The sequence below is a fragment of the Somniosus microcephalus genome, chromosome 26 (assembly GCF_052327205.1).
Source record: "Somniosus microcephalus isolate GS21.2 chromosome 26, FLI_Smic_1.0, whole genome shotgun sequence".
NCBI classification, from domain to species: Eukaryota; Metazoa; Chordata; class Chondrichthyes; order Squaliformes; family Somniosidae; genus Somniosus; species Somniosus microcephalus.
The window spans coordinates 39300881-39322079 of record NC_141012.1 but is presented as its reverse complement, the minus strand read 5'-3'; the positions used below and the strand labels follow the sequence as shown (position 1 = coordinate 39322079).

At 45.5% G+C, this 21199-nt stretch overlaps 1 protein-coding gene across 1 annotated transcript in view; it reads left to right on the top strand.

Annotated features, from left to right (window-relative positions):
• Positions 1-21199, top strand: part of esama (endothelial cell adhesion molecule a) — a 148878-nt gene that overhangs the window by 85003 nt on the left and 42676 nt on the right. The window contains exon 2 of the mRNA XM_085968066.1: positions 15676-15827. Within this exon, the coding sequence (XP_085824192.1) occupies positions 15676-15827 (152 nt within the window). The remainder of the gene's footprint in view (positions 1-15675; positions 15828-21199) is intronic.

Here is a 21199-nt window from a genome sequence, read left to right as displayed (position 1 = left end):
TAGACAGGAAGAAGGAAGTTACATTTATATAGCGCCGTTCATGTCCTCAGGATGTCCCAAGGTTCACCGCCACTAATCGGCCAGTACAGCAAATGCCCAAGTCTCCCCAGAGTATGTGCATAGCTCAGAGATCAAGGGCTGGATTTTCTCAATGGAGACGTGCTGGAGGCGGGACTGCTGGTTGTTGGGTTTCACCCCCACCCCCAGCAACGTCTGACCAACCCACGCTATTTTCCCTTGATTGTCCTTGTTAAGCCCACCCAGCGGGCTTACCGGTCAATTAAGGGAAAACCGGTGACATGACGTCAGTGTATGACGCTTCATCTGTCAAAAAATTGTCAGTGTTTGACCGCTTTGAGAAGCGGTCAAACACTGACATCTGAGAATGCAGCAGCCGTTCTGTCATCTCTGCCGTTGAGATGAGGCACCTCCGGATCCTCAAAGGTTGAAGACTGCAGAAAGAAGCAAAGGTAAGGAAACTTTTTCCAACACTTTACACTCACCTCTCATACTTACCTGTCCACACTTGCACCCATCACTCACCTCTACAGCTGACATTTCGACCCCTCTCACCCCCGCAGACCCACTGCTCGCCTCGCTGACCCTGGCGAGGTTCGCAGCCGTCGGGAAGCCCGCAATTACAGGCGTAAAATGGGGAAAAGCCTCAAAACTGCCTGTTAACTACCTGTTAACAGGCAGTTAATTGGCTGTAATCCCCTTCCCGCCTCGAGGAGATGGGTCCCTGCGCGACTCGGGGACCCGCCTTCCGGGAAGATGGCACGGAGGCAGGTTGGGAGCGGGGTCGCTACCTGCTCGCAGTTTCTGCCATTTTCCTGGCAGTCCCACCTCCAAACCCGCCTCCCCAGGGCAGGGAAAATTCCCCCCCACAAGTGTCGTTAATCAACCTTTATTGCTTTAATTGGGCTCTTCATCTAAGTAAACAAATTTAAGTGGGAGCAAGTAGACCTTCTATAATTTGAAAATGATTGGTTCCCATTGCGATTCCCTCCAGCTGTCTGTATCTGCAGCCAGCAATATAGGGACAGGGGGAATAGATATTGTACTGAATTGTCATGTAATCCTAAATGTTACAAAGGGAAAGAAAAAAGAAAGAACTTGCATTTATATAGCGCCTTTCATGTCCTCAGGACGTCCCGAAGCGCTTTACAACCAATGAAGTACTCCTGAGGTGTAGCCAGTGTTTGTAATGTAGGAAAACACAGCAGCTAATTTGCATACAGCAAGAACCCGCAAGCAGTGATGAGATAAATGACCAAAGGTTAAAGCTCTCAACAATGTGCTCCGTCCCAACGAAAGACCTGCACCTCCTACTGCACTAGTGTGATGTTTCTCACACCCTGTGGCCTCCCTGAATCAGTGCCGATTAATCATTGTCTTATAACTAACACTTTGTGGTACTTTGCTTTAAAACGACAGGTATTATATATCTGCCATAGCACAACCTTTCCAGTGGTCAGTGGGGTGTGGGCTGATCTGGAAATTGAAAAGCTGGTGTCAGTAAAAGTGACCATGAAGCTGTCGGATTGTCGTTTAAACCCAACTGGATCACTAATGTCCTTTAGGGCTGGAAACCTGCCGTCCTTACCCGCTCTGGCCTATATGTGACTCCAGCCTAACACCAAAGCTGTTGACTCGTAACTGCCCTTATGAGTGGCCTAGCAAGACACTCCGTTGTATCAGCAGGGATGGGCAATAACTGCCGACCTTACCAACGATGGCCACATCCTGAGAGCAAATTGGAAAGAAATTTGAAGTTTAAAATTTAGTAAGCTGTTTTTATAAAAATCTACAATTAGACAGAAAGAAGAAATACATTTATAAAAAAAGTAGCTGCTCTAAGCTCAGTTCATAATGAAATTCGTCATGTTGATTTGGAAGGCCCAGATTCAATCCCCAGTCTCTGCTAACTTAGTTGTGAGGGGGTGGGAGGGGGGGAGTGTTACAATTGGCCTCAGTGTAATGGGGCCAGTGGGAGAGGGGTGTGGAGAGAAACAAGCCTAGCTTACTGCTCTCCAGCACTACCTCGCAAACGTGCATGTGAGATGAAGGGACGATTAGGCCCAGTTGAATGTTTCCCTTATGCCTTTCCGGTGGGGTGCAGAGTCTAGATGGACAAGAAAGAAAGCCGTGCATTTCTGTGGCACCTACCACGACCTCCTGACGTCCTAAATCGCTTTACAGCCAATGAAGTACTTTTTTGAAGTACATTCACTGTTGTAATGTAGGAATCGCAGCAGCCAATTTGCACACAGCAAGGTCCCACAAACAGCAATGTGATAATGATCAGATAATCTGTTTTTAGTGATGTTGGTTGAGGGATAAATATTGGCCAGGACACCGGGGATAACTCCTGATGTAAGAAAAAGGAGACTTACCATCAAGTAACTTTAAAGTAAGCTTTAAGTAACTTATAAACACACTATATACAAGAGAGGTCTTTACCATGCCTCTGGTAGAAGCCTCTTACAATACTGAACAGACCAGTATTTATACCAGTCCAACAGGAAGTGACATTTACAGGAAGTGAGGTATGTACACAGTTCATAGTTCATAGTTCATAGTTCACAGGAAGTGATGACATAACTTCTCGGAAGTTAGCATTTTTATCACAACTCCCCTGCTCTTCTTTGAAGTAGTGCCATGGGATCTTTTACATCCACTTGAGAGGGCAGACAGGGCCTCGGTTTAACATCTCATCCGAAAGACGGCATCTCTGACAGTGCAGTACTGACATTGGTGTGTCAGCCTAGATGTTGTGCTCAAGTCTCTGGGGTGGGGCTTGAACTCACAACCTTCTAGACCCAGAGGCGAGTGTGCTACTCACTGAGCCACCGCTGACACCACAAGGCATTTAGGTTGTGTGGGGCAGGCTGAACGGACCAAAGGGTCTTTTCCTTTTGGGCACAGTTCGTACATCTAGGTGCGGTCTGACCCAACGGAAAGTTTTGGCATGACATCTTCTCACTTGTGCCCAATTGAGCATTTGTTTATTGCTGGCCCGCATTGATATGGGTCTATAAACGTACCCGTGCCAAGCTAAACCGGGCCTTGCTTTTTGTGGCCCAGCTGATGTTATCCAGAATGTTGAGATGATGGCGTTAAAACACAATTTTCAGTGTTGAAAGTAATAGGAGTGTGTATAGTACAAAGAGGAAGGGGCTGTGCCAAACACAAAAGCATTTTTGAACAAATATCCTTGTTCCTCCGAACGTGCTTCCCAACATTTGTCTTTGTAGTAATGGAACTTGAGGCAAACGGACAAGCTGATGTAAATTAGCTACTGGGGAATCTCAGAGGCTTAAACAGGAAACTGGGTCCTTTCAGCTGGGAGAAGTTTTCCCAGAACGTTTTGTTTTTTTGCGTCTTTGAGCTTAAGGTCGCGGCCTGTGTTTGTGGCGTGGGAAATAATCAACACATGCTAGGCCCAATCAATGGCCCCACATCCTGACATTGTCCTGCAAGGGACAATCTCTACGTCATACAAGCAGCTGCTGCAGCATCTGAATAGAGAAAACAGAAGCGGAATGGCATAATCTTTCTGAGCCTGGCTGTTCTGTAGCACTTGTTGTTTGAGCTGACCGGCCTGTTTTGCAGCCTATTTCCAGACCGGCTGCCATCTTACTGCCCCACCTGTGCTCACCGCTTACCCCAGCGAACCTCGCATTCTGTTGCCTACCTGTGATCTTCAGGCACATGTTGCACCTTTCAGATTTTTGAGTAGATGGCCTGGAAATTTCTAAAAATATAAAATGGCTAGTCCCGTTTTTTTAAATAGCAGTCCACTTGTTCCCCACTTCTGTGTTTTACGACATGGTGGTTCGTAGCATTCTTACGCTTTTCAGTGAATTTTCAGCAATGTCAACATCAGAGCTCAAAGTCATGATCCCAGATCCTGTTTCCTTTCCTCCCCCACGCTCGCTCAGAATTTGGATTTTGACAACGACATTGCGCTGGCTCATTTGCATTTTATAAAAACATTTGCGAATGTTCCTCGTAAGTTGATGTCATCTTGTTTTTGATGTCCTAGAACCTTAATGAAAATGATGACTGGTGGGTAGATGCCTGTTCCATTGCTGTGACTGGTGGGGTGGAGGATGGGTAGATGCATGCTTCTCTGTGTGATAGAAAGTTATGTTGTAAAGAGACTGAAACTGGTCCAACCTTCTAAAATGGCACACGTACGTACATGTACCAATTGCATTTTACCGTGCGGAGGTAGGATGTTGGATCAAAGCTGAGATTTCACCCGAAGGTTACAGGCTTCCTTTTTAAGAGGGAGGGAAGACAATAGAAGGGGCAAGACACACTTTCATGTAGAACCAGTGGCTGGTTACAGAGCTACACGATGGGGCAGGTTACTTCCCTGCTTATTGGTGAAAGAACAATTTCAATAATAGAGAGAGCCAAATGAAGGGAGAAAAGGCAAAAGAAATGGGAGAAGATTTCCCACTGCACTGTAGCCCATCGAGCCCCCAAGGACCTTTGAAGGCCCAGTAACAAAACCAAGTGCAGGAAACTTTCGATTTACCGGCACCTAAATAACCGGAAATCTCAGTTATCCGGCAAAATTCAGGAGTAGGTTCAGGTAAGTTTTATTACTTGCCTTCCCCGATCTGTTGCTGTGCAAGGGTGTGGCTGCAGCTGTTGCTAAGCTACAGAGACGCTTGGAACTTGTGGTCATTGTTCTGAACCTGTTGCTAAGCAACAGGGTTTGTTGCTTTATACAGAGCTCTCAGCTCCGTATCTTTTACTATAGCTTTCGGTTATCCGGAATTTTTGATGAACCGGCACGTCGGTCCCGTCGGTGCCGGATAAAAAAAAGTTTCCTGTGATAGAAATCATCTAACTCCTGATGGCGCAGTGGTAAATGATGAGTTATGAGCCACACAGGCCAAGAAGGTTTGATCTCTGGTCTCTGTCGAGTTGGCTGATCTCAGCTGGCACAGAACCAGGGCTGCTGCAGTTGTCCCCTGGTTTAGAACGAGGGAACATTAGCTCTGGGGCCCCGCCACTGATCACTATCCAGTGACCTGGAAGAAGATTGGTAAAGCAAAATGGTTTTACCAGAGCAGGGTGTTCTAAACTCAACTCGTCCTGGAAACGGGCCACCGATGTAACGAGGCTTGTTTAAGGAGCAGGGTCAGACTCTGTACTTGATGCCGTGGATTTATTGTCATGGAAGTGTGACTTCTTTATGTGGTATCCTGAAACAAATCTATTTTACAAATGTCAGAGTTTAGACACGTGATGCAGTTCCCTGTCTGTGGCTGGAGGAATGGGCAGCTTGTTGACATAATGCGGAGTTCTGTGCCTTGTCGCAACGTGACATAGTGCTTTGCTTATGATTTCTACTCAAATGTTTATCTCATACACAGCATCAAAGACTTGCTCCCATAAGCGAACCCATGCTCTCCACGAACCACGTTCCTTTATGCAAGCAGAATCCGGTAATGCGAACCCAGGGGGGGTTGAACTGCAACCTTTGATACTGAATTTAGCTGACTACATATGTCCTGACCCCTGTCATGACATCCTTTCCCATTGACCTCAAAGCGGTACAATAACGATTCTCTCAGACCGTGACTTCAGGTTCGAAACAATGGTGCAGGTTGTCCAATAATAACCAGTCGCTGAGACAGTACAGTAGATTACAACGGGCAGAATTTTCAACGTCAACAGACAGAAAAATAGGGCGGGGTAAGCCAACGTGCCAAATGGTTCTCAGTTGTAAAACATCTCTTAATGAGCTTTGCAGATAAAATGTATTTATTATAGGAAGGGTGTCCTGTTTGTTCAATTGAATATGAAAACCATGGATCTTGCCTGCAGCAGCTTATGTGTTTCAAGCTGAATACTGGCTGTGGCAGTAACCAAAGTCTTCCAGCTTCCTGTACGGATGGAGTCCAGAATCGAGACTGAAGCTCCCTATTTGTCACAGTGAGTTCCCGTCTGTGGTTCCTCCACACACTGAATTCCCTATCTCGGTCATGTCACCGTGGCAGCTGACGAACAGAGAGGGAGAGAAAATAAACAAAATAATCCACAGCGACTCTTTTACACCTGCCTGCCTCAGCTCAGAGACTCTTTTACACCTGCTTGCCTCAGCTCAGAGACTCTTTTACACCTGCCTGCCTCAGCTCAGAGTGTATCCACAAAAAGCTGGGAGCGGGCCCTTTGCCCCTATAGTCACAGGAAGTCTGTTGGCCTGTTGTGCTGGGTAGTCTTGGCTAGGGAACAAAAAAAAAAGGCCTGTATATTTTGAGGAGCAAGGGTCCAAACATCCTCTCCTACAGAATGTGATCATTTAATAAAGAGCCTTTGTAATTTTTCACCCAGTGGGTTTTTTGTGAAGACATGTGGCTTTTGGAGAATCACACAGCATCGAAGGAGCCCATTCATCCCTTTGTGCCTGTGCTGGCTCTCTGAAAGAGCTATCCACTTAGTCCCACTTACCTGCTCTTTCCCCGTAGTCCTGCAAATTTTTCCTTTTCAACTATATATCAATTCCCTTTTGAAAGTTACTATTGAATCTGCTTCCTTTCAGGCAGGGCATTCCAGATCATCATAACTCGCTGCGTAAAAAAAATTCTCCTAATCGTCCCCCTGGTTCTTTGCCAATTATCTTAAGTTTGTGTCCTCTGGTCACCGACCTTCCTGTTATTGGAAACAGTTTCTCCTTATTTACTCTGTCGAAACCCCTCATAATCTAAGTTTGGAGGATGATCTCACAGACTGGATTTGAATACAGCAAAGAACAATGCAGAAATTAGCAGAAGGGATGTGAGCTGCGGACTTGCATCCTTGAAGGGAAATTATCCCCATCTTTGCATGGAAATGTGCTGACAGTCAAGTGCTCTTTGCAAGGAGCCTGTGCAATGCTGCCCCCTGGTGTGCCACTCTAGGTTGACAATGATTAAACTGAGTGCCTCGGGACATTACTGTTCATAGGAGTTGTCGCTGGTAATCAAAAGTCCAGCAGAGTTTGGTGTAACACTGATGGGGAGTGAGATGCAGAGAAGAGTTTAAAAAAAAATTTTGTCAAACAAATATTCTATTGCTGAGGCTGTGAGTACTGATGGCAGACTGTGCTATGGTGTATGAAGCCTTGGGGACTGCACTTTTATGTAGGCTGGGGAGTCCAGAACTAGGGGACATAGTCACAGGATAAGGCGTCGGCCATTCTGGACTGAGATGAGGTGAAATTTCTTCACTCAGAGGGTGGTGAATCTTTGGAATTCTCTACCTCAGAGGGATGTGGAGGCTCAGTCCATTGAGTATATTCAAGACTGAGATCGATAGATTTTTGGATATTAAGGGAATCAAGGGATATGGGGATAGTGCAGGAACGTGCAGTTGAGGTAGAAGATCAGCCATGATCTTATTGAATGGCGGAGCAGGCTCAAGGGGCTGAATGGCCTACTCCTGCTCCTATTTCTTGTGTCCTTATCTTGGGTAGTTATGGGTTTAAAGATTTATCCATTCTATTAAAAAGGTTCACCAGTCTAGACCAGTTTGTCCAAACCATGGCACAAGAGCATTCCAATCCAGCCCAAAAAGCCCGGCCTCAGTCCTTTTTATGCCTGTACTTCTTCCTTGCTGGTTTGTCCTGTATAAATTTTGTAGGCCTTAGGGTTTGGCAAGGGCTGTTCTTGGCACTACTGCCTCATTGGCGATTGAATTGTAAATCAGGACACCAAGTTCTGTTCCTATCAATAACTTAAGATGTAAGGAAATTAGAAGGCCTGTTTTGGGCGGCTGCCTGAAGATAAAAGGCCTGACCCAATATCGAGTATGACGTCTTTCAGGCATTGGTCCCTGAAATTGGCCTTTGCTGGGCACATTTTACGCCTGTAAAACAGGCTCACCGAGGTCCAATTTCTACCCCAATAGCTTTGAAATGACGAGGAAAAAGTTATGATTTCTTCCAATTCTTGCTAAATGGAGATCGTGTACAAAAGAGCATCTTGGTCAAAGTGATTGTCCGAAAAGGGCAGAGCCTCAAGAGCAGGGCTTGGTGTGAATCCCAGACAGCAACCTGTATAATAATAGAGAATAGAAGAGTGGGGGAGCAGGGCTGTGTGCAGAGCTTCACTTCACCAAGAGCTGAAACCATTCCAATTCAATAAAACAATACTTCTGCTTCATATTTAAGAGCTTAAAATGACATTCTGTTTAAGGATGCAATCAAAGAAACTGATCTGGTTAAAAAAAAAGGGGAGATTTAATTTAAACTGAAGTATTTTTCTATTTTTGTAGATTAATCCCTTTCAGACGATCTTTAATGTCTGTAAGCCACATATAGGCAGAATGTGCTTAGTGAGATCTGTAATTTAGAATTCAAAGAATCCCACCATAAACTGTTGTATAGATTTGAATCCCAAAACTCCCGAATTATATTTTTATTCAATCTTACTTTAACATTTCCAATAATGAGTTTTATTATTTATTATGATAAATATGGATAATGACTACAGGACATTCTGGCTACAGTGATAAATTGCATTTTTTGATGGTGAAAATAAAATTGTATTCAGTGTTCTAGGAGAAGGGAGGAGCTTTTCAGGTTTGATATTAATGGATGAACATTTAATATATTCATATTTTGTTGCTCTGTGCATTACTTTAGTGGAGGTGTTAACCCACTTAAAATAAATGGTTTAACGTCTGCATTAAAATAGCACAATGTCATAGGAATGTACTAGGCCTTGGGCGATAGTGTTTATAGGCTAATATAAATTGTATTAACAGCTCCAAGCTCCCTCCCCAGTGACATTAACCTCCAGAAGATCGATTGAATTAATTGTAGTGGCCAGGCCTCCCTCCTAGAGTTCATTGGGCACCTTTAAGATAGTTGGGATTGGAGGTGAGAAAACACATCTGTTCAGCTGCTTCTCTGTGTAAGAAATATTGGGGTAGAATTTCCACTCGTTTCCACTAGTTATATCGGCGCAATTGGCCGAACCAGCGCACACGATCTTTTGACGCTGGTTCAAGATTCAATTCGCCTGGATCAGGCCCCGCCCACAAACTGGCCATGCACCCCCCAGGTCAAAATGGCGAGATTCTGCCGATTGCACGATTCGGGAAGGCTCTTCAAATTGCGCTTGTTTTCTTAGGCGCGCAGGCCCCAGTTGGCACGTTTTAGAAGATTTTTCATATCAACAAATGTTTACTAAGAAACTGACTAGTGTAGACCAATGACAGTTGAATGACAGCTGCATGCTTGCTGTCCAGTGAACACAAATCATTGCTTTCTGTTTTAATTGCATGCATAGAACTGGTCAATTTACTGAAGAAATGGATTAACGGATTCAATTGAGCATTAAAAACAGTAATGTGAACAGGACTAATGGTCAAGGGTTAGTGAAGCCAACAGCTGCATCACTGCTTAGATTCCATCTTAATAGAGATATATGTGCTCCTCCAATATGGCCTCTTGAGAATCCCCAATTTTAATCGTTCTGTCATTGATGGCCATGCCTTCAGCTGCCAAGACCCTAAGCTCTGGAATTCCCTGCCTAAACCTCTCTGCCTCTCTACCTCTCTTTCCTCCTTTAAGACGCTCCTTAAAACCTACCTCTATGACCAAGCTCTGCCCTAATATCTCCTTATGTGGCTCGGTGTCAAATTTTGTTTGATAACACTCCTGTGAAGCGCCTTGGGAAGTTTTGCTACGTTAAAGGTGCTCTTCTTCTTCTTAGGCAGTCCCTCGGAACCGAGGATGACTTGCTTTCACATTAAAAATGAGTTCGCAGGTGACTGATGAGTCCAATGCGGGACCTACAGTCTCTGTCACAGGTGGGGCAGACGGTGGTTGAAGGGGCGGGTGGGTGGGGTGCTTGGGTTGACGTGCGCTCCTTGCGCTGCTTGCGCTTGGCTTCCGCTTGCTCCCAGCGAAGTGTTGTTGTTGTTGTGATCAGTATAATATACTGTCTGCAGAAATTTTGCAGTTTATCTGCAAAGCAGACCTGCCCCTTTTTAATACGATAGCAAAACTTGCCCCTTTCTAAGTCCACTATCTGTGTACTCCCAGAAGAGGAAGTGGTCAAAGTAGGTCCAGTGGTCATCCAGAATTGATTTGCTGTATGGCAAGGAGAGCTTATAGATTGCTTGTAATTTTCTTTCACTGGTCAGAAAAAAACCCAGCATGCTAGTTTAAAAAAAACCCTCCTGACCTTAAGAAGCGATACATCTGGAGTGTAACCGACTCTCTCAAAAGCTTTATATGGAAGTTTTAAATAAAGTTATTGGACCTGCTAAACCCAAGCACCAACTGTTGAAATTGCCACAGCCACACGTAAACTTGTGCTGTCGGAAACAACATCAAAACGCATGGGGAGGCTAAATTATTAAAATGTTCTTGTGGGTTTTATTGGAAAGAATTAGAGCTCAAGTATCCAAACAATAAGGATTCAGTTCCTTTACATCAGAATAATCTTTTCTAATCCAAGCACCAATCAAAGTAAGAACATATCTTCCAGCCCTCAATGACAGAGATGTTCGTGCTGCTTTTGAATCCTTCCTGACTGAACAAATGGGAGTTGTTTCCTTACCTCTCTTACTCTGAGGAGATACAGGACCTGCTGTGATTTTTATGGGTTTTTGCCAATATGAATGGAATGGAATTCACATATGGTATCCTCTTCCTGTCAAGAATTCAATTCCTCCAGTATTAAATGGGAAATCTCCGTGATAAATTTTCTTGTTGCACCTAGCCAGCAGCATTAACCATCCCCAAATCAGCTAGAACGTGACTCAGACATGGGCTAAATGCGCCATTTCCAGCCCCTCAGGAAACCACCTCCAAATTCCACATTCTCCATTTTCTATCCCAGCCCATCCACACGGCCTTTTTGAGAAGCACGGATGATGCATTGCAGAATCGTGGACAAAAACAGCAACTTGCATTGATATAGCACCCTTAAATGTAGAAGGACTTCCCAAGGCACTCCACAGAAATGCAAGGGGGAGTGGGGTAGGGAGGGGAGGGGGGAAAGCAATGAATTCTGAGTCAATGAAGGAGATGTTAGGAAGGGTAACCAAAAGCTGAGTCAAAGAGATGGGTTTTAAGAGGGGTCTTAAAAGAAGAGAGGGAGGGATTTAGAGAGGAAATCCCAGAGACCGAGGCCTAAGTGGCTGGTGGCTTAGCTGTCAGTGATGGGGCGAATGGTGGGGGAGAGACTGGAGTCAGAGTTGGGAGGTGGATTGTAAGGCTGGAGGAGGTTACAGAGATAAGAAGGGGGTAAGGCCATGGAGGAGCTTCAACATAAAGATGAGAATTTTAAACTTGAGGCGATGGGTGACCAGGAGCCAGTGTAGGTCTGCAAGGACAGGGATGAAAGGTGACTGGGACTCGATGCATATTAAGATGTGGTCAGCGGAGTTCTGGATGAGCTGAGGTTTATTGAGCATGGAGGAGAAAAGCAGCAGAGGCAGTTTTATGCTGTAGATTTGTATCCAGTATGAATTGGGTTCTGATTCCCCAAACTCAAACCAAGTAGGACTCTATAAAGTATTGATTTGTGTTCCATCATTTTTTTTGTAAACCTGTCTAATGCACTTAATTAATGAGATTTGCACAGTATAGAACATAAGAACATAAGAAATAGGAACAGGAGTCGGCCATTCGGCCCCTCGAGCCTGCCCCGCCATTCAATAAGATCATGGCTGATCTTCTACCTCAACTCCACTTTCCCGCCCGATCCCCAAATCCCTTGATTCCCCTATGTCCAAAAATCTATCGACCTCAGCCTTGAATATACTCAATGACGCCTCATCCACAGCCCTCTGGGGCAGAGAATTCCAAAGATTCGCAACCCTCTGAGTGAAGAAATTCCTCCTCCTCTCAGTCCTAAATGGCCGACCCCTTATCCTGAGACTATGCCCTGAGACTAGTACCATTTGATCTCTGGATCTAGTTTCTACTAATCACTGTGTTGCAGTGCAGACTGTATTATACACCACACTGAACCATCAAAAAAGCACTTAAAAAAAAAAATTCCAGGTGAAGCTGAGGTAAATCAGGAAGTAGGCAAAAGCTTGGGATTTAAAAGCCTGTAGAATTCAGTCCTTGGAAAAGAAAGACTTGCATTTCTATAGCGTCTTTCACAACCTCAGGACATCCCAAAGCGCTTTACAACCAATGAAGTACTTTTGAAGTGCAGTCACTGTTGCAACGTAGGAAAGGTGTCAGCCAATTTGCGCACAGCAAGCTCCCACAAACAGCAATATAATGATGACCAGATCATTTGTTTTCAGGTGTTGTTTGAGGGATTAAATATTGGCCAGGACACTAAGGGAGAACTCCCCCGCTCTTCTTGAGTGCAAGCAGAAGGATAACGCATAGGACAAAAGAATGAATGGGAAATTCGGAGCAATGATGACTGCAGTCGCATTGATAAAATAGAGACACAAGAAAGGTTGTGATGGAGCAAAAGAGGTTGCAAACTGCCCTGTACTGCCCAGTATATTGAACCAGCCTGAGACTGGCCTTTGGAATTCAAGATCAAAGCTGACAACTTCTGCTTATAAAATAAATAATGCAGTTTGGTAATTCATTGCGCAGAGAGCTATTCTCTCTGTTCATGATCACCGCCTGAATAAATAAACTGTACTAATCCTATACAGGGATAATGATATAGGAGAGACATGACTCATTTCAGTGGAGGTTGCCTAATTAACGGTACTTTATAGCGAAGTGTTTGCCAATAGGAGCGTTATGCAATTAAGTGGAGCTATCCTGGCACAAATAGAAAGTATTTCAGCAGTAAGTAGCTATAAAGCAGCTTCTGCTGTATTTTTACTTTCTTCTTCATGAGCTGTTCTGTTTAGGCTGCCCCCTTGCTCTCCAAGTAGGGTTGTGTTTTGATCCTATATTTTTAATAATTTATTATGTGTAACAATCTCCAATGTCTCATTTTTGTGTTCATCAAGGTGAGTGATTGAGGGGAAATAAAACACTCTCTACTTTTACCACCTACCATCATCATCACGCATTCCTATGTCAGCTAGAGCATGATTTAGATGCTCCCGCCGCACTGCCCCATCAAAGACTTTCAGGTCAGGGGCAGTTTGGCTAAGGTACAGGGTAGAGCTCCTGTTACACTCTCAAATGATGCACTTGAAGGTCAGCTGTAGCATGGGTTAGGTACAGAATAAATCATCTTCCACTTCTTCCAATAATGTACCTCAAACCCCTGCCACCACTCGTGGAACAACATCCCTAATGTGGTAATCTAACCTTTTCATTTTCCAGCCCAACTATCGTGATGGTTTCTCTTCAGTGAAATTGACAGTTTAATGTCTATCATAATGAATTCTGAGCAACGCTGTGCTCAAGTTCCACCAAATGCACATTAATTAGAGCCCTTATAACAAGCGGCTGAATCTATACAACCAGGCCCAGTAAAAGTATCTGTCACAGGTACGTAGGAATTGCTACATGAGAAAAGATTCAATCTAGTTCGCCTTCTACCATCCTGGTAGTCACATGATACAATGCTAATGGGGTTGTTGACTAATCATAGCAATCAACCTCTATTAATTATCCTACAACAGACCCAGAAATGAGGTGAGGAAAACCTCCAATGGTGGAGCGATTTGGGAACAATGGGTCCAAAGTCACCCGTTGCTCCCAAGTATGCTACACTTACCACATGTCATGTCTCAAATTAGAAAGAAAGAAAGACTTGCATTTATATAGCGCCTTTCACGACCACCGGACGTCTCAAAGTGCTTTACAGCCAATGAAGTACTATTTGAAGTGTAGTCACTGTTGTAATGTAGGAAACACAGCAGCCAACTTGTACACAGCAAGTGCCCACAAACAGCAATGTGATAATGACCAGATAATCTGTTTTTGTTGTGTTGATTGAGGGATAAATATTGGCCAGGGCACCGGGGATAACTCCCCTGCTCTTCTTCGAAATAGTGCCATGAGAACTTTTACATCCACCTGAGAGAGCAGACAGGGCCTCGGTTTAACGTCTCATCTGAAAGACGGCACCTCCGACAGTGCAGCACTCCCTCGGCACTGCATCGCAGTGTCAGCCTAGCTTTATGTGCTCAAGTCCCTGGAGTGGGACTTGAACCCACAACCTTCTGACTCAGAGGCGAGTGAGCTACCCACTGAGCCACAGCTGACACGTACTTATATACTGTATCCCAAAATATTATTTTCTGAAAGAAATCTATCTAATTTGCACTTGATTGAATCAACTGCTGCTAACTGTTTCCACCGCCTCCCTAGGGAGCTGGTTCCCTAGATTGACCACTCGCCCACTGAAATTATGGGGGGAATTTTCTCAGCCCTGCGGAGGTGGGTATGGAGGTGGGGCTGCCGGGAAAATGGCAGAAATTGAGAGCAGGTACCGACCCCGCTCCCAACCCGCCTCCGTACCATCTTCCCAGGAGGTGGGTCCCCGAGTCGCACAGGGACCCATCTCCTCGAGGCGGGAAGGGGATTAGAGTCAATTAACTGCCTGTTAACAGATAGTTAACAGGCAGTTTTGAGGCTATTCCCCATTTTACGCCTGCAATTGTGGGCTTCCCTACGGCTGCGAACCTCGCCAGGGTCAGCGAGGCGAGCAGTGGGTCTGCGGGGGTGAGAGGGGTCGAAATGTCAGCTGTAGAGGTGAGTGATGGGTGCAAGTGTGGACAGGTAAGTATGAGAGGTGAGTGTAAAGTGTTGGAAAAAGTTTCCTTACCTTTGCTTCTTCCTGCAGGCTTCAACCTTTGAGGATCCGGAGGTGCCTCACCTCAACGGCAGAGATGACAGAATGGCTGCTGCATTCTCAGATGCAGCAGCCATCCGCTTTCTGTTGAGGAGAGAGGTCTTGGTGAGCCTGTGTGCAAGGGCTCACCTTAGAACAGAGATCGTCATTGTTTGACAGCTTCTCAAAGCTGTCAAACGCTGACAATTCATCTGTCAACATTTTTTCGACAGATGAAGCGTCATACGCTGACGTCATCTGTCACCGGCTTTCCCTTAATTGGCCGGTAAGCCCGCAGGGCGGGCTTAACAAGACCAATCAAGGAAAAATAGCATGGATTGTTCAGACTGGGGGCGGGACTGAAACCCGGAAACCAGGAGTCCCGCCTCCAGCACGTCTCCATTGACAAAATCCAGCCCTATGTTTCTGCAGATTTGTTTTGAATTTTCCCGTTTGAAGTGCAGGCTGTGTCCTCTGGTTCTACTGCTCTGGACAAGGTGAAACAGAAACTTGATCTCACCTTTCTGCATCTTTGGATTTTGTTTTTTTGCCTGTGTTCTCTCCCTCTGTTGCAACGCTGTATTACAGATCTACAGGCCATGGTCGCTCGCTGGAATCTTGCCCTAGTGGCCATTCTCCATGTGCGGGCTTGACAGCGGTAATTGGTAGGTTATTTCACCTCTGGAGTGTGTGATGGCTGAGCCCTATCCTGCCCTCGCCCGTTCTCCACCTGCATGTGTTCTCCAGCAATGCCAATTGGTTGGCAATCGGGAGCCGGAACCTTGGCAGACTTCTTTTCTCCTCAATGGCCCAAAGCTACCGAGCCCAATTGTAGTGCCTTGGCTGGGATCAGCATAGACCAGCCTTTGGTGTCCATACCTCAGTTGCATACTAACCGAGCTGTTCTATTCATATTTTAATCAGCTCTTGTTGTCTGTTGCAGGTGTAAGGGCAGCAGGATTACAGCTGGAGATGCAGAAAAAACAATGGGTCTCCGTTGGCAATTCAGTGGTCGTGACCAGTCGGGTTCCCTCAAACCTGGCAGACATAACTCCTACCTCTGTGGTGTGGAACAAAGAGAACGTCGTAGGGTTGGTAAGTTAATGGATGCCCGAGCAGCACCGCAACAAGAATTTAGTGTTTACATTGAAGTGACTTAATTGCATTTTGAATTTGTTTCAGTTTGAAGTTATTGAACAGCACAGTGCCCAATTTGCTGGGCCACACAGTTATAGGAAGTAGATTCAAGTTTCTAATCTTGGTTTTACTATCACACTATGGGGATAGAGCGGGGGAATGGGACTGACTGGATTGCTCTGCAGAGAGCCGGCACGGACTCGATGGGCCAAATAGCCTCTTTCTGTGCCATTATGACTCTAAGGGCTAAAAATTGAGTAGCACCCTGGAAAAATTAACACCCCCGGGCCGGAAATTGAATGGTTGTGCCCCAAGAGGGAAGCGGGGCACTACTGGAAGCGCCCCACATCCCTCTTGGAGCGCTGCGAGTCAATATTGCGGCATTATGTGCCACAGCGCCATGCACTGCGGCACGTCGCACCGCGGTGTTGCAGGTCTTCCTCCCCTTCTTAAAGGGGAGGGGCCTTGCGCAGCACAACCCGGGGCCCAGCTGGGCCCCCGTGGATTGGGAGTGTCGGCAAAAGAGCCCGGCACTCAAGAGAAGTGCTGGACTCTTGGAGCGCAGCCGGCACTCCGCGGCGGGGGGGCGGTTCAGGAGGCCGGGGACGGGAGTGCTGGCAGGCGGCCAGCAGCAAAAATGGCAGCCCCGCACCTCGCCTTTAAATTGCGCCTCCCCGGCCGCAGGTAGGCCCCCCTGACCCCGTCGGACATAGCGTCCGGCGGTAATTCAGGGGGTGCTCCCGAAGATCGCGGCCAGGGCTAACCTCCCGCTGAATTTTGCGCTAGTTGCTTTGCGCCTTCCGTTAGCGCCCTCATTTTTTTAGGCCTAAGTGGAGACTAAAGGACATTCTGACAGAATTGGGTCGTCAAATTTGAGGATGCGTCTCACCAAACTACTCACACACCGCCTTGTGGCCCATTTCAGAATGGCAATAGCTGAGATCTGTAAGCAGGAGTAACAACAGAAAACGCTGGAAAAACTCAGCAGGCCAGGGCAGCATCTGTGGAGAGAGAAACGGAGTTAACGTTTCAGGTCGAAGACCCTTCGTCAGAACTGGAAGAAAAGCAGGAAGAGGGATAGATTTTAAAGCAAGTGGGGGCTGGGACTGCTGAGTTTTTCCAGCGTTTTCTGTTGTTATTTCGGATTTCCAGTATCCGCAGTATTTTGCTATCGTATCTGTAAGCAGGTTGCTGACTTGTGCTCTAAGCTGGGTAGAGAAGCATGTCGTGGAAACGTGATAGAAGGAAGACCATTGAGTACTACAAGAAGTTGCACATTTCACTTCAATCATGTGGTGCAAGAGACTAATATTGCACCACAAGACTCCATTTCATGGAGAAACAGTGGCAAATAACTATCTATTGGAAGCAAGAAAGCAGATCTGAATGCTATCTTTGGCTGGGAGCATGTAAAGAATGGGTTCTAGTAATTTTCATGTTAAGTCAAAGACAGTCAAGCTTTTCCTGTAAATAACTATTTCTATGCTAGCTGCAATTTCTTGAACTACTACCCTTTTTGTGAAAACATGCTTCCCGATTTCACTTCTGAATGGTCTAACTCTAATTTTAAGATTACGTCCCCCTAATCTTGATTTCCCCCACCAGAGAAAATAGTTTCTGCGTATCTACCTGATCAAATCCTTTTAACATCTCAATCAGATCATCCCTCAATTTCTTAAACTCAAGGGAATACAAGCCAAGTCTGTGCAACCTGTCCTCATAATTGAACCCTCTAAGCCCCGGTATCATTCTGGTGAATCTGCGCTGCTCCCCCTCCAAGGCCGATATATCCTTAATAACAACAGAAAATGCTGGAAAAACTCAGCAGGCCAGGCAACATCCGTGGAGAGAAAATAGAGTCGACGTTTCAGGTCGAAACCCTTTTTCAATACTGGAAAGGAAATGAAATAGATCGAAAGGCCAGGCTGGGAGGGAACAAAAGAAGTGAAGAGACATTAAGAGGTATTCAAAACGAGACGAGATGGTGATAGGACTAGTGGAGACAAAAGACGGCTCTAGATTAGGTGTGAAATGTTCTGGCAGAATGGGAGACAGCTGCCATGTGGGAGAGAGGTATATCCTTCCTGAGGTGAGATGCACAAAGCTGAACGCAGTGCTCATGACCCAGGCTCTATACAACTGAAGCATAACTTCCTCCACATTGTAATCCAGCCCCCTCGAGAGAAAGCTCAACATTCCATTAGCCCTTTTGATTGCTTTTTGCATCTATTGGCTTTTAATTATTTGTGTATTTAGACTCCCAAACCTCTTTGCTCTTCTGCAGTCCCTAGTTTCTCACTATTTAGAAAATACTCGGATTTAACTTTCTTGAGCTCAAAGTGGATGACCTCACAGCTGCCCACATTGACCTCCATCTGCTGTAGTTTTGCCCACTCACTTAATCTGTCTTTGCCCCTTTGCAACTTCCTGCTCCCAGCTGAACTACTTCCTGTCCCTCCTAACTTAGTATTATCCACAAACCTGGATATACAACTCTCTCTTCCTTCATCCAAGTCATTAATAAATATGGTGAAAAGTTGCGGCGCCGGAACCAATCCACTGGGGAACACCACATGTCACATCCCACATATATGTCTTGTGTAGTGGTTTTCCATTACACTTCAGATGTCAAACTTCAAAAAGCCACACATATAAAAAGAGAAAGAAAATGAGTCTCTCTATACTGTTTTCTTCAGATCTGGAAACAGAAATTTACAAGCACTTGTCAATTTACAAGCTTGTCTCACCAGCAATTGACCTATTTATAACTTCTTTAAGAGACACAATACTCCTTTTTATTAAAATATCGCTAGGTGTAACATCTGACTTATCGTGAGCAAAGCCTCAGGAGTTCCACTGGTGATGTTTTACAAAACTGCATGTGCAGTACAAGGAGATTCTGTTGTGGATATTACTATGTTGGCTTTGCCTTTGCTGCTGTTGTGTCCCTGAGATAGGCATCTTTGATTGAGGAACCCTGCAGTAATCTTTTCTACAGGAAACTCTTTATTATCCGGCATCAACGGGACCGGCGTGGTGCGAGTTTATCAAAAAGTCCAGATTACAGAGAGATATAGTTAAAAGGTACGAGAGCTCCATACACAGCAACAAATCCAGACTTCCCTGTTGCTTAGCAACATGTGCAGGAACTCCGGCCACAGACCAAGCATCCCTGTTGCTTAGCAACAAGTGCACGAACCCCAGTTACACAGCCACAGATCCAGGAACTGCCACTAATATGAAGTAAAACTTACCTGAACCTACTCCTGCATTTTGCCGGTTAACAGAGATTTCCGGTTATTTAGGTGCCGGTTAAAAAAGAGTTTCCTGTATTTGATTAGCTACGGTCAAAATCTGCCATCTGCCATTCAGAAAGAGTCATAGAGTCAAACGGCACAGAAGGAGGCCATTCGGCCCATCGAGTCCGTGCAGGCTCTCTGTAGAGCAATCCAGTCAGTCCCATTCCCCCGCTCTATCGCCGTAGCCCTGCAAGTTTATTTCCCTCAAGTGCCTATCCAGTCTCCCCTTGAAAACATTGAGTGTCTCCGCTTCCACCACTTCCGTCAGCAGCGAGTTCCGGGTCATCACCACTCGCTGCGTAAAAAAGTTTTTCCCTCACATCCCCCCTGTACCTCCTGCCCAAAACCTTAAATCTGTGTCCCCTAGTCCTTGTATCATCAACTAGTGGGAACAGCCTTTCCCCGTCTAGCCTATCCAAACACGTCATAATCTTGTACACCTCTATCAAATCACCCCTCAACCTCCTTTGCTCTAATGAAAACAAATCCAGCTTCTCCAACCTGTCCTTGTAGCTAAGATCCCCCATCCCTGGAACCATTCTGGCAAATCTCCTCTGCACCCTCTCGAGGGCCTTCACACCCTTCCTAAAGCGTGATGACCAGAACTGGACGCAATATTCCAGTTGTGGCCTAACCAACGCTTTATAAAGTTTCAGCATAACTTCTCTACTTTTGTTCTCAGAGCTGAGCAGAATGCGTTTCTGATAAACTTGTCCAAAGTTTGATAATTCAATCAGAAGAGGTGCAGGATTCACCAGCTGTCGGGCATCTGTGGCTTTGCATCTTAACCCCTGATTACGCAATAAAAAAGCACTCTGTTACAGCCAGCTGCATTTTTCATTAAAGGGGCGACCAACACTGTTTAAATATTTTACAATTAGCCCTCCAGAATTATGGGCCTTCCAACATTTGTCGTGATTCATCTTATTTATTCCCTGTGCTGTCCCCAAATAAAGGCGTTTTACAGTGACTCCTGCTGCATGACATCTCTCTGTGTGCACATCTCATAAGTGACAATTCTGACCAGCCTCAGTCCAATCCTGTTCCGCCGATGGTAGTGCTGCGGGCATTCAGACTTTCGGCAGTGATTCGCCTTGGCACGTCACGAGACTTCTGCCATGAAGTGAATGCACCAATTGGATTTAGTTTAAAAATTTGCCCGTGGAGTGGGAGTTTGGAGGGAGAGATCTAAATGGTATGATGGGATAGAGGATGGGCAAACTAAGGTTGAGCCTATCATTCACTCTGATTCAACTCCCTCCCCAGCAGTCTTCTCGTGCCACAGATTTCCCTGGCTGCTTTTATGTCTCTGACAGTGACGTCTCTAACCCAAACCCTATCTGTCCATTAACAGCAGTTTGGATGAGCCTTCATCCACTTTTCCTACTGTACCAGGGCTATCCACTCGGCACATCCCGAAGAGTGACAAACAAGTCTTACAGGAATTGTTACACAAAAGTGTTAAAAGAAATGCCTGATGGTGCATGATATTTGCAAGACTTTTAAAAATAGTTTTATATATACATATATATGTAGTTATAAATATATAAGTGGCCCAACTCCATTAGCCCCTTGTATATAATGGCCCTGAATTTGATGTTACATAGAAACATAGAATATAGAAAAATAGGCGCAGGAGTAGGCCATTCGGCCCTTCGAGCCTGCTCCTCCATTCAATGTGATCCTCTATCTCAAGACCATATTCCCGCTCTCTCCCCATACCCCTTGATGCCTTTTGTGTCTAGAAATCTATCTATCTCCTTCTTAAATATATTCAGTGACTTGGCCTCCACAGCCTTTTGTGGTAGAGAATTCCACAGGTTCACCACCTTCTGAGTGAAGAAATTTCTCCTCATCTCAGTCCTAAATGTCCCACCCCGTATCCTGAGACTGTGACCCCTCGTTCTAGACCCCCCAGCCAGGGGAAACATCCTCCCTGCATCCAGTCTGCCTAGCCCTATCAGAATTTTATACATTTCAATGTTGGAGGCTTCCCGCGGGGAAATGCCACCGATCTGGAAATAAAATGCC